Source organism: Salvelinus fontinalis, chromosome 7 (genome assembly GCF_029448725.1).
Source record: "Salvelinus fontinalis isolate EN_2023a chromosome 7, ASM2944872v1, whole genome shotgun sequence".
Classification (NCBI taxonomy): domain Eukaryota; kingdom Metazoa; phylum Chordata; class Actinopteri; order Salmoniformes; family Salmonidae; genus Salvelinus; species Salvelinus fontinalis.
The window spans coordinates 26,698,904-26,712,082 of NC_074671.1; the positions used below are offsets into that span (position 1 = coordinate 26,698,904).

Here is a 13,179-nt window from a genome sequence, read left to right on the forward strand (position 1 = left end):
AGTTAAATAAGGGTGTCCGCTGTCACCATATCTATTCGTTATGGCCATCGAAATGCCAGCTATTATAATCAGATCCAATAACAACATTAGAGGATTAGAAATCCAAGGCTTAAAAACAAAGGTGTCCATGTATGCCGATGACTCAAGTGTTATATTAAGTCCGCAAGCTAGATCCTTGCAATGTCTCATTGAAGATCTAGATAACTTTTCTGTACTCTCTGGACTAAAACCTAATTATGATAAGTGTACAATATTAGGTATTTGATCCTTAAAAAATACTACTTTTACATTACCCTGCAGTTTACCTATAAAATGGGCTGATGGTGAAGTAGACATACTCAGTATTATATTATAAATAAGCTCTCAACAATGAATTTCAATAGAAAACTTGTAAAAATAGACAAGATCCTGAAACCATGGAGAGGTAAATACCTGTCTATTTATGGGAAAATTGCCATGATTAACTGTAAAGGCTTCTGTTGGTGGAAGGAGAGGAGGACCAAAATGCAGCGTGGTATGTATCCATAATATCATTTAATAGAGAATGAATACAAAATTCAAAAGAATAAGAGAATAAATGAAAACCGAAACAGTACCATATGGTACGAACACAGGAAACAATCACCCACAAAACACAATAAAAAAACAGGCTACCTAAATATGGCTCCCAATCAGAGACAACGACTGACACCTGCCTCTGATTGAGAACCATACGAGGCCAAACACATAGAAATATAACATACAGAACAAAACATAGAAAAACAACATAGAATGCCCACCCCAACTCACGCCCTGACCAAACTAAAATAAAGACATAAAAAAAGAACTAAGGTCAGAACGTGACATTAACTCCGTATTCAAATCTCAGTTTACTCACTTACTTACATCGCTGCCTACTCCGGATGATTCGCTTATCAAATCATATAAGCAAAAAATATTTTGCTTTATCTGAGATGCTAAACCAGACAAAATAAAACGTGCCTATCTATATAATGAATTTGAATTGGGTGGGTTGAGAGTATTAAATATAAAAGCACTAAACCTCTCTCTAAAAGCTTCACTCATCCAAAAGTTTTATTTGAACCCTAAATGGTTCTCAAGTAGATTACTAACAAAAGCTCATCCATTGTTTAAAAATGGCCTTTTTGCCTTTGTGCAGATTGCCATGTCTCATTTTCGATTAATTGAAAAAGTATCTCTCTTTTTCAAACAAGCATTGAAGAGCTGGATACAATTTCAATTTCATCCCCCTGAAAAGGTAGAACAATTACTACAACAAATATTATGGCTGAACTCAAATGTGCTGGTTGATATAATACCTGTATTTAAGGGAAAGATGCTTGAAAAGGCTATTTTGTTCTTATAATATATTATAAATTGGAATGGTAGAGTTATGTCCTTCATGGAGTTATCAGAATTGTACGGAAAGGTCTGCTCAATCCAAGAGTGCAACCAATTGATTACAGGCAGGTGGCAGCGGAAGGAGGTAGGGAACTGGTCTGTCTGCCCAATATAAAGGATCAAAACTGGCTGAGGGATAAACATAGCATAAATAGGAAAGTATACCAGTTTCATTTGAGGACCAGGATGTTGACAACTGTGCCATACAGATTGCAAAATAGTTGGGAAGAGATTTTTGATGTACCTATTCCATGTATGAGTTAATATATAAAACAACGCAAGATTCAAGACTTCGTGCTTTTCAGTTAAAATTATTATATAAAATTCTTGCCACCAACAAAATGTTGAATGTTTGGGGCATAAAATCATCAAAGCTCTGCAGATTTTGTTGTGAGGATACAGAATCAATAGACCATTTGTTTTGGTATTGCCCTCAGGTAGCCTGTTTCTGGTCTCGGGTTCAGGAATGGCGGAAAATGCATAGCATTGATCTAAAATTGACCCTAGAAATAGTACTGTTAGGAGATCTGGAGAGACCGGGTCAGTCAATTACTAATATACTAATACTCTTAGTAAAAGTATTTATCTTCAACTTGCAATCTGTGGATTCTATTCGATTGGATAGAGTAAAATTGTACGTTAAACATCACAGCATAGTTGAAAGATATGTGTTAGGTAGAAACCCGAAGTGGGTGGCCAGCAGAGATAGATGGGATAGGCTGAGGGAAAATGAGGGTTGGCATGTGGAAATGGAGACAAGTGGGAGTGGAGTTGCCGTGTGGGAGATAGAATGATGGTCAAAGATTTAAAAAAAAATATTTTTTATTAAACTTAATAAAAGAGCAGCAGTAAAATAACAATAGCGAGACTATATACAGGGGGGTACCGGTACAGAGTCAATGTGCGGGTGCACCGAATAGTCAAATTAATTGAAGTAATATGTACATGTAGGTAGAGTTATTAAAGTGACAATGCATAGATGATAACATCAGAGAGCAGCAGCGGTGTAAAAGAGAGGTGGGGGGGGCAATGCAAATAGTCTGGGTAGCCATTTGATTAGATGCTCAGGAGTCTTATGGCTTGGGGGTAGAAGCTGTTTAGAAACCTCTTGGACCAAGACTTGGCGCTCCGGTACCGCTTGCAGAGAGAATAGTCTATGATTAAAGTGGCTGGAGTCTTTGACAATTTTTAGGGCCTTCCTCTGACACCGTCTTGTATAGTTGTCCTGGATGGCAGGAAGCTTAGCCCCAGTGATGTACTGGAATGTACGCACTACCCTCTATAGTGCCTTGCGGTTGGAGGCCGAGCAGTTGCCATACCAGGCAGTGATGCAACCAGTCAGGATACTCTCGATGGTGGAGCTGTAGAACCTTTTGAGGATCTGAGGACCCATGCCAAATCTTTTCAGTTTCCTGAATGACTGTCTTGGTGTGCTTGGACCATGTTAGTTTGTTGGTGATGTGGACACCATGGAACTTGAAGATCTCAACCTGCTCCACTACAGCCCCGTCGATGAGAATGAGGGTGTGCTCGGTCCTCCTTTTCCTGTAGTCCACAATCATCTCCTTTGTCTTAATCACGTTGAGGGAGAGGTTGTAGCCATGGCACCACTTGGTCAGGTCTCTGACCTCCTCCCTTTAGGCTGTCTCGTCGTTGTCGGTGATCAGGCCTACCACTGTTGTGACATCAGCAAACTTAATAATGGTGTTGGAGTCGTGCCTGATCGTGCAGTCATGAATGAACAGGGAATACAGGAGGGGACTGAGCACACACCCCTGAGGGCACGTGGCGGATGTGTTGTTACCTACCCTTACCACCTGAGGGTGGCACGTCAGGAAGTCCAGGATCCAGTTGCAGAGGGAGGTGTTTAGTCCCAGGGTCCTTAGCTTAGTGATGAGCTTAGAGGGTACTATGGTGTTGAATGCTGAGATGTAGTCAATGAATAGCATTCTCACATAGGTGTTCCTTTTGTCCAGGTGGGAAAAGGCAGTTTGGAGTTTGCATCATCTGTGGATCTGTTAGGGCGGTATGCAAATTGTAGTGGGTCAAATGTTTCTGGGATAATGGTGTTGATGTGAGCCAAGACCAGCCTTTCAAAGCACTTCATTGCTACAGACGTGAGTGCTACGGTTCGGTAGTCATTTAGGCACGTTACCTTAGTGTTCTTGGCCACAGGGACTATGATGGTCTGCTCAAAACATGTTGGTATTACAGACTCGGTCAGGGAGAGGTTGAAAATGTCAGTGAAGACACTTGCCAGTAGGTCAGCGCATGCTGGCAGTACACGTCCTGGTAATCCGTCTGGCCCTGCAGCCTTGTGAATGTTGACCTGTTTAAAGGTCTTACTCACATCTGCTGCAGAGAGCGTGATCACACAGTCTTCCAGAACAGCTGGTGCTCTCATGCATGTTTCAGTGTTATTTGCCTCGAAGCGAGCATAGAAGTAGTTTAGCTCGTCTGGTAGGCTCGTGTCACTGGGCAGTTCTAGGCTGTGCTTCCCTTTGTAGTCTGTAATGGTTTGCAAGCCCTGCAACAGCCGATAAGCGTCAGAGACGGTGTAGTACTATTCGATCTTAGTCCTGTATTGACGCTTTGCATGTTTGATGATTCGTCGGATGGCATAGCGGGATTTCTTCTAAGTTTCTGGGTTAGAGTCTCACTCCTTGAAAGCGGCAGCTCTAGCATTTAGCTCAGTGCAAATGTTGCCTGTAATCCATGGCTTCTGGTTGGGGTATGTACTTGCGGTCACTGTGGGGATGACGTCATCGATGCACTTATTGATGAAGCCAATGACTGATGTGGTGTAGTCCTCAATGCCATCGGAGGAATCGCGTAACATATTCCAGTCTGTGCTAGCGAAACAGTCCTGTAGCTTAGCATCTGCTTCATCTGACCACTTTTTTATCGAGTCACTGGTGCTTCCTGCTTTTATTTTTGAGAGAATTATGAGAATTATGTGAGAATGTGAGAATTATGGTCAGATTTGCCAAATGGAGGGCGAGGGAGAGCTTTGTATGTGTCTCTGTGTGTGGAGTAAAGGTGGTCCAGAGTTTTTCCCCCTCTGGTTGCACATTTAAAATTGATACTAATGATTGAAAGACGGATTTAAGTTTCCGTGCATTAAAGTCCTCTTACACTAGGAGTGCCGCCTCTGGGTGAGCGTTTTCCTGTTTGCTCATGGCAGAATACAGCTCATTGAGTGCAGTCTTTGTGCCAGCATCAGTCTGTGGTGGTATGTAAACAGCTACGAAAAATACAGATGAAAACTCTCTAGGTAGATCGTGTGGTCTACAGCTTATCATGAAATACTCTACCTCAGGCGAGCAAAACCTCGAGACATCCTTAGATATCGTGCACCAGTTGTTATTTACAAAAATACATAGTCCACCACCCCTTGTCGTACCAGACGCCTCTGTTCTATCCTGCCGATACGGCGTATAACCAGCCAGCTGTATGTTGATAATGTCGTCGTTCAGCCACGACTCCGTGAAGCATAAGATATTACAGTTTTGAATGTCCCGTTGGTAGTTTAATATTCCACGTCAGTCATCGATTTTATTTTCCAAAGATTGCACGTTTGCTAGCAGAATGGAAGGAAGTGGGAGTTTAATCGATCGCCTACGAATTCTCAGAAGGCAACCCGCCCTCCGTCCCCCTTTTCTCCGCCTTTTCTTCACTCAATGATGGGGATCTGGGCCTGTTACCAGGAAAGCAGTATGTCATTCACGTCGGGCTCGTTCGACTTGTTAAAGGAAAAAAAGGATTCTGTCAGTCCGTGGCGAGTAATCGCAGTTCTGATGTCCAGAAGTTATTTTCGGTCTTAAGAGACGATAGCAGCAACATTATGTACAAAATAAGTTTCAAAATAAGTTTCAAACAACAGAAAGTAACGAACAAAAAACACAATGGGTTAGGAATAGGTAAAACGTCAGCCTTCTTCTCCAGCACCATCTTGTAATGACAGCCTTTTTCTCCGGCACCATCTTGTAATGTTCAATGTTTCCTTTGAATAATAATTAAACAAATAGTTTCAACACATTAAAACAAGAGTTGAGTTCACTTCACAAGGTTGACCTTAACTTAAAATTAGGGACAGTTTATTGTTTTTTCCCATTAAAATGAATCGCATGAAATAAATAATAGTCTTCAGAAATCACTTTGTGAAAGCAACAAAATAACTAGGGCTTTACAATGATGATGAAAACTTTGAGAAATGCTAGGGTTAAATTGGTTAAAATCTTCCTGGAAGTCATGGAGAGTACACAGAGATACATTTCAAAATTCTGCAATTTGGCACTTTAGCAAGTCTTTATTTACAGTATATCTCTATTTAATATAACAGGCTTTTAAATTCCAATATTGGTGCACATTTTCTACTTAAAACATCAAACATTCTTATTGAGGAATTTAACAGTTTTTCTTATTTGTGTTGTGCTGTATTTTACTTATTTTATGTTGTATTTGATTTTGATTTTGTCTTATTAAATAGTATATGCAGGACTCCCTTGTGAAAGAGACCCTGGTCTCAGTGGTGACTCACTGTTTGAATAAAGGTAAAATAAAATAAAGGGACTCACTACGTGGAACGACCCAGTTGCTCACACAGCTTAGTGAGTCAAATTTAGCTGGACTTTCCTCCAGTTTTTCCCCTCTTGAACACAAAGATGTTTGGCTTCAACACAGCGTGTAATGGTTGCCCTGGGCTACACCTGTTCCACAAATGCAAAGCAGGGCCAGCGTTCTGTTTTCCTGGACCTTGGAGCATTACTTGGACCTTAGTCAGCATATGCTTAAAACGAGTCTGCTTTTCACTCTCAATTTGGGCTGACTTGCAGGCTACCTAAGGAGAGTTCATGTCTGTTGTAGGAGCACAGATAAGCGTGTAGGCCAGGGATTCCCAAACTTTTTTGGCACGCTACCCCACTTTGATATTTAAAAAAAATTGCAACCTCACCATATAAAAATTGTGATGTTATCAAAGGCCAATGTATAGTTTTTTAATTGGGGCTTTAACAGTCTATTACAAATCAGTCTGGTATGAGTATGGTTTGAATTGACTGAAATGCATCAGAAAGGTATTGGGAAGTTCAGAAGATCATCAGGCAATAGTCTTGTATTACTGTATATTCTGTGTAGAATTTCCCCCCGTCTGATTTAGTGCCTGGTCTTGTACGCTCTGTACTAATGAGTCCTGTGTGGCTTGAGGGTTATCAGAAGACACATATGTGTTCCTGAGAGTCTTATCTTTCAGTGATGGGGTCATCACTGAAAGATGGGTTGGACAATCCTTTTCTCATCAATCAACTTGAAAAAACGTATCGTTAAAAACTGGAAATCAACCAATCCTGCATCGTTAACACAATGGGAAGATGAAATGCTTTATTATCTAAATGTTGAAAGTGCGTGGGCGACGGAGAGGAACAAAATGGTGCAGTTTGAGGCCATGTGGTAGAGAGTGATTCGGGCACTGGAGACTGTATGTTGTCGTTTGTATGTTTATGTTTTGTATTATAATAAAACAAATTGATTCAAATCGAACAAAATCTAATAAAATCAAACAAAATTGGAATAAAATTAAATAAAATTTCCCTCCATGACTTCCTCCATGACTCACCTTCTGATTATAAAAAAATTAAATGTTCAAAAGATAGAGACACATTTGTAGCAAGGAAACCGAAACCGCTGTTAATTACAACCACTGCTGGACGTTACTGACGTGACTTCGGTTCTATGAACCAAGTGCAATTTTCCCCAAAACAACGTGTTCATATAAAATATTTAAGTGTTTTCTCTCTCTCCCACCCTCTCTCGCTCTCTCTCTCTGGCCCCTCTGTCTCACTCTAAGTGAGGATCTTCACACATTTAAGCCATAAAGTACATGATTGGCCCTCGTATCTTTAACAGGATGCAGTAAGATCACTATGTTTCTGTCTCAGTTGGTGAGAGAAAGGCGCTGGCAATTCCCGCAAACATCACATACAAAAACTGCACTCGCTTGCAGAGTCTGCTAAGTGGCATATATTATTATCGTCAACACAAAAGAGGTTTCCAGGTTAAATATAGATTTAAAAAAAATGTCACTTACCGACGGCCATCATGTAGTCCCAGCGATCTAGCAGGCACATGCTGAACTGGAGCCCGTCGGGGGTGTAGCCCACCTCGATGAGGGCCAGGTTCCTGTCCAGGTTCTGGCAGACGGCCGAGGTCCAGGCCACCAGGAACCAGCAGACGATGAGCAGGATAATGGCCAGGAGACGCAGCACCCGCCAACTGGTCATGTAGGGGATCCGCTGGGCCGTTCGCGACAGGAACACCTTCAGGACCCTGGGGACATGGGACAGCTCAATGTCAAGACATACAAGGAAAGGTGCTGCTGTGATGCTGCTTGTTGATTTTATTGTTGTGGTTTTATTGTCATCTTCATCTATGAATTACCATAACATTTGTCATTATAGTCACTATCATCATTCTCATTAGCGTCATCATAAAATGATTTCAATGTAATGATGTAATGTAATAGTGGCATTGCTACGTCTCTTAATTCCCTTCCCTTTCCTCAAATGAACATCCATGGGGGCCATCAGAGACAGAGAGGTCCTGTTGAGTGTTTAACATCAGCCCCATCCTCATTATTAGCCCCAGAACTTCCAGACACATTGATGAAGTGTCCTGTGCATCCCCCCTAATGAGCTCCTCTCAAAAATGGATCTGTGCAATGTGCTCACTTTCCCCTCCATGACTTCCTCCACGACTCACCTTCCGATTACTCTCGCCCAAATTCAACTCCCCCCACCATGATTAAGAGCTTCCTTAGGTATTTTTGCCACCTTCACTTGCTGAGAACACTGCCGCTGTCGCCATTTCCGATCACGCTCCTGTATCTATTTAAATACGTCTGCCCCATGTCTCATTATCAACTGTTCACAGGGGCTCACCCTCCACCTCTCCTCCTCTAGACCCCTCCCTCTCTCCCACAGCTAGCTTTGACTAAGGGGTTTCCCTCTTTCTACCAGCATTACTCCCTCTATTTGTTTTCTGCCTCCTGGCCTGTCTCAGCCATTCGATAAAATGTAATAAATTGAGACCATTTGGGCCAAAGTGCTCTCTGTTTGTTTTTTCTCCCCTCTCTTCCTCCCACACTTTAACTGGGCAAACTCTCAGTCTCGCTTAACGAGGTAGTGAATTTTTTCTAAAGTGTGGCCTGATGAACAAGCCAAGAAACGCCACTAGCTGCTCCCCGTACTTCATAAGGGCTCTTACTTTCTTAGACATCAGCCGACCTATAATTGCGTTTATTAAAGAGTATCACAGTGGGTCAATAGGGATGAACTGGCTTGTTTAACGCGGTTGAAACAAATGTAGGTGGCTTGTGGATAAAACAAGAGCTTGCACTGTAAATGTGAATGCACTTACAGAACTTAATACAGACTTGAAGTGCCAGAGCACATATTCCGTTAAATTAGTGTAAATTACTGTAATTGTATGTGCCAGACTTTGTCTCATCTGCAGTGAAATATCTTTTTAGTCCAGTAGTAGGCTTAATCTACTGTAGGTCCAGGAAACCGGCCCTTGGGGTATATCCTTTCCATTGTTTTCCCTTTCCTTTAGTTCATTACCATTGTGGATGAGACAGACTTTGAAAGCTGGCAGAATGGCCCTTACAGCATTCCATTTGATACATGTTCAGAGTAAACCCGATCCTTGAGTAACACCCTGAACTCTAAAGCTGGCAGAACACAGGCAGGATGTGATTGGCTATGTTCAACCTTTGCTTCTTTCTTCCAGTACACAATCAACTACAGTAGAATCCTTCCCTTCGTCTCTGAGTGCACGTCTTTCTCTGGTGTTCCCAGGACATTGGTATGGGGTTGTCCCTGTCAAATAGGACAGCCCCAGTCACCTAGAGAGGGATGTGACCTTTAATAGCATGGCTATCTAGAAACTGCCAGTGAATCACCCTGTTGATTTATGAAAATTAAAAAAAATCATAAACAAACAAGGTGATTTATTGGCAGTTTCTAGATAGCCATATTATGTCGAAGTGTGTGTGTGTGTGTGTGTGTAGAATATACTCTGTTACATGTGTGCATGCATGAGTGTTTTCCACTGCATGCAACCCTGTAAAAAGCCAGCAATCAAGTGCTTTCCAGAGTCCCTTTCTTGGGACATGACTCTCATCCTAAAGTAATTACTCAGCAGGTAGCAATATAACATCATTTATCCCATGCCTGGTTAACGGTAATGATTAAACATGGTAAAAGAGTACCTGTAGAGCTTTAGGGTCACTGTCCCATAGACTGTGGTGAATCCCAACAGGCGAACCCATCTCAACAAGATACAGCGGAATACACTCGGCTGGAAATACAGAATGACCACCTGCATGCAAACAGAGAGAGAACATAAGTGTAAATTACAATCATTTCTGTTGATGTGATTATGCTGCTATGGTGTCCATATTAGGACAGTCACATAAAATAAAATCATACCAAATGGTATTGGTAACAAATCTTGTCGTCCTTGACCTTTAAAGGATGGAAGGACTGCTAAATAACACAAACCTTATTTTCCGTGTACTGTACGGGATAGTTTGCAAAATGCCAAAATAAGTTCCTGGAAAACCCCTGCTGTTCCTGTTATGCTTTTGAATGTTAATGTGGTCATAGGTCAAGTAAACATAGAGTGAAGTAGTGAGACATGGCCTACATTCAACTTCTAAGGGTGACTTTTAAAGTACAGTCGTGTAATCTGAATTGTGTCCATTCAACCAACAAGCCGACAACTCACCTTCTGTATGAAGTGCCTTCAGAAAATATTCATACCCCTTGACTTATTCCACATTTTATTTTACAGCCTGAATTCAAAATTGATTAAATGTGGGTTTTATCTCACCCATCTACACACAATACCCCATAATGATAACGTGAAAGCAGGTTTTTAGACATTTTAACAATTTTTTAAAAATAAAATAAATCCAGAAATATCTAATTTACATAAGTATTCACACCACTGAGTCAATACTTTGTAGAAGCACCTTTGGCGGTGATTACAGCTGTGAGTCTTTTTGGGTAAGTCTCTAAGAGCTTTGCACATCTGGATGGTACACTAATTGCCCTTCATTTTTCTTCAAGCTCTGTCAAGTTGATTGTTGATCATTGCTAGACAGCCATTTTCAAGTCTTGCCATAGATTTTCAAGCCAATTTAAGTCAACTGCAACTAGGCCACTTAGGAACATCAATGTTGACTTGGTAAGCAACTCCAGTGTAGATTTGGAATAGTGTTTTAGGTTATTGTCCTGCTGAAAGGTGAATTTGTCTGCCAGTGTATGTTGGAAAGCAGACTGAACCAGGTTTTCCTTTAGAATATTGCCTGTGCTTATAGCTATATTCCATTTAGTTTTGTCCTAAAAAAAAAACTCCCTAGTCCTTGCCGATGACAAGCATACCCATAACATGATGCAGCCACCACCATGCCTGAAAATATTTAAAGGGATACTCAGTGATGTATTGTGTTGGATTTGCCCCAAACATAATGCTTTGTATTCAGGACATAACATTCATTTCTTTGTCACATTTGATGCAGTTTTACTTTAGAGCCTGATTGAAAACAGGATACATATTTTGGAATATTTGTATTCTGTACAGCCTTCCTTCTTTTCCCTCTGTCATTTAGCTAGTAACTACATTATCCATCCTCAGTTTTCTCCTATCACAGCCATTAAACTCTTGAACTGTTTTAAAATCACCATTGGCCTCATGTTGGAATCCCTGAGATCCCACTGAAGTCGGTTAGGACCGCGAACTGTAGTCAGGTCAAGACCCTGATGAGGACGACGAGCATGCAGATGAGCTTCCCTTCGACGGTTTCTGACATTTTGAGCAGAAATTCTTCGGTTGTGCAAACCCAGAGATTCATCAGCTTTCTGGGTGGCTGGTCTCAGACAATCTCGCAGGTGAAGAAGCCGGATGTGGAGGTCCTGGGCTGGAATGGTTACGTACTACCAAATTCTCTAAAATTACGAGGGAGGTATGGTAGAGAAATTAACATTCAATTATCTGGCAACAGCTCTAGTGAACATTCCTGCAGTCAGCATGCCAACAAAACTGAAGACATCTGTGGCATTGTGACAAAACTGCACATTTTAGGGTGGTAATTTATTGTCCCCAGCACAAGGTGCACCTGTGTAATGATCATGGTGTTTAAACAGCTTCTTGATATGCCACACCTGTCAGGTGGATGGATTGTCTTGGCAAAGGAGAAATGCTCACTAACAGGGATGTAAACAAATTTGTGCGCAACATTTGAGAGGAGGAAGATTTTTCTGCATGTGGAACATATCTGGGATCTATTATTTCACCTCATGAAACATGGGACCAACACTTTATATGTTGCCTTTATATTTTTGTTCTGTGTATGTAAAGTATGTACAGTGGGGTTTGAAATTATTGACACCCTTGATAAAGATGTGCAATAATGACTCTATAAAATAAATAATTGAAATACTGAGCTATATTGTGTGAAAAAAAAGGGAAATTATAATATTTTATACTAATATAATTGCTCAGAGAAAGAGATTTTGTTTAACAAGTAATGCTTTTTTCTCAAAAAGACAGGGGTCAAAGGGATCCAAATTATTGACACCCCTAAAGATTCTGATAAATAAAGTAGTCAAAAGTGTAGTAATTGGTCCCATATATTCCTAGCACGCAATGACTACATCAAGCTTGTGACTCTATAAACTTGTTGGGTGTATTTGCAGTTTGTTTTGGTTGCGTTTCAGATTATTTTGTGCCCAATAGAAAATGAATGACTCCAAAATGTATTGTGTCATTTTGGAGTCACTAAATAAGAATATAATAAGAATTTAATATGTTTCTAAACACTTCTACATTAATGTAGATGCTACCATTATTGCGGATAATCTTGAATGAATCGTGAATAATGATGAGTGAAAAAGTTACAGAGGGTCAAAGATCATACCCCAAAGACAAGGGGAGGTTAGCATGTCTTGGTGGTATGATCTTTGACCCTCTGTAACTTTTTCACTTATCATTATTCACGATTCATTCATGATTCATTCAGGATTACAATTGTGTTAGTATCAAATATTAGAATTTCCCTCAAAAGCGTTGCATACAATATTGCTCAGTATTTCAATTATTTATTTCATACAGTCATTATTGCTCAACTTTATGGGTTTGTATGGCGGGATGGACACACATTCGCACACACACAAACTCATCGACACTGTACCCGTAGCTGGATCTGTGTTGACATTCATCTCTCTCATATATTCTGAGGGCGTACACTCTCCCTCTCACACTCCAAAACAAGGCAGCGGGCACCAGACGAGGGGCTGTAATTGAAAAAGAGGCACAGCTGTGCCTTGGCCTCCTGCGGACCTCCACGAGCATCTGCTGTCGGGAGTCTTCCTGGTTTAGCCCTTAGTAGTGTGTGAACAGGGGAAATGCTCACTCTGTATAATCCAATAAAGCCTGTATGCTCACTGCCAATGTGAGTCCATCGGATTGATTAGCTAAAACTGCTTCCGTGTAGATTAATTACATCTAGGCCGTGTTTGAAGTACTGACTGTTTGGTCGTAATTGAGTGCTATGATGGTTAGGAGAGGAAATGAGAGGAGAGGAGAGAGTGAGACAGACGGAGAGAGTAAGACAGACAGACATACAGAGTGAGAGAGAGAAAGAGAGAGAGAGAGAGAGAGAGAGAGAGAGAGAGAGAGAGAGAGAGAGAGAGAGAGAGAGAGAGAGAGAGAGAGAGA

The 13,179-nt window shown here is 41.1% G+C and overlaps 1 protein-coding gene across 1 annotated transcript in view; it reads right to left on the bottom strand.

The window, feature by feature from the left end:
• Positions 1 to 13,179, bottom strand: part of gpr158a (G protein-coupled receptor 158a) — a 106,237-nt gene that overhangs the window by 18,073 nt on the left and 74,985 nt on the right. The window contains exons 6-7 of the mRNA XM_055928921.1: positions 9,668 to 9,777; positions 7,487 to 7,725 (exon numbers count right to left, since the gene is read on the bottom strand). Coding sequence (XP_055784896.1) covers positions 7,487 to 7,725; positions 9,668 to 9,777 — 349 coding nt within the window. The remainder of the gene's footprint in view (positions 1 to 7,486; positions 7,726 to 9,667; positions 9,778 to 13,179) is intronic.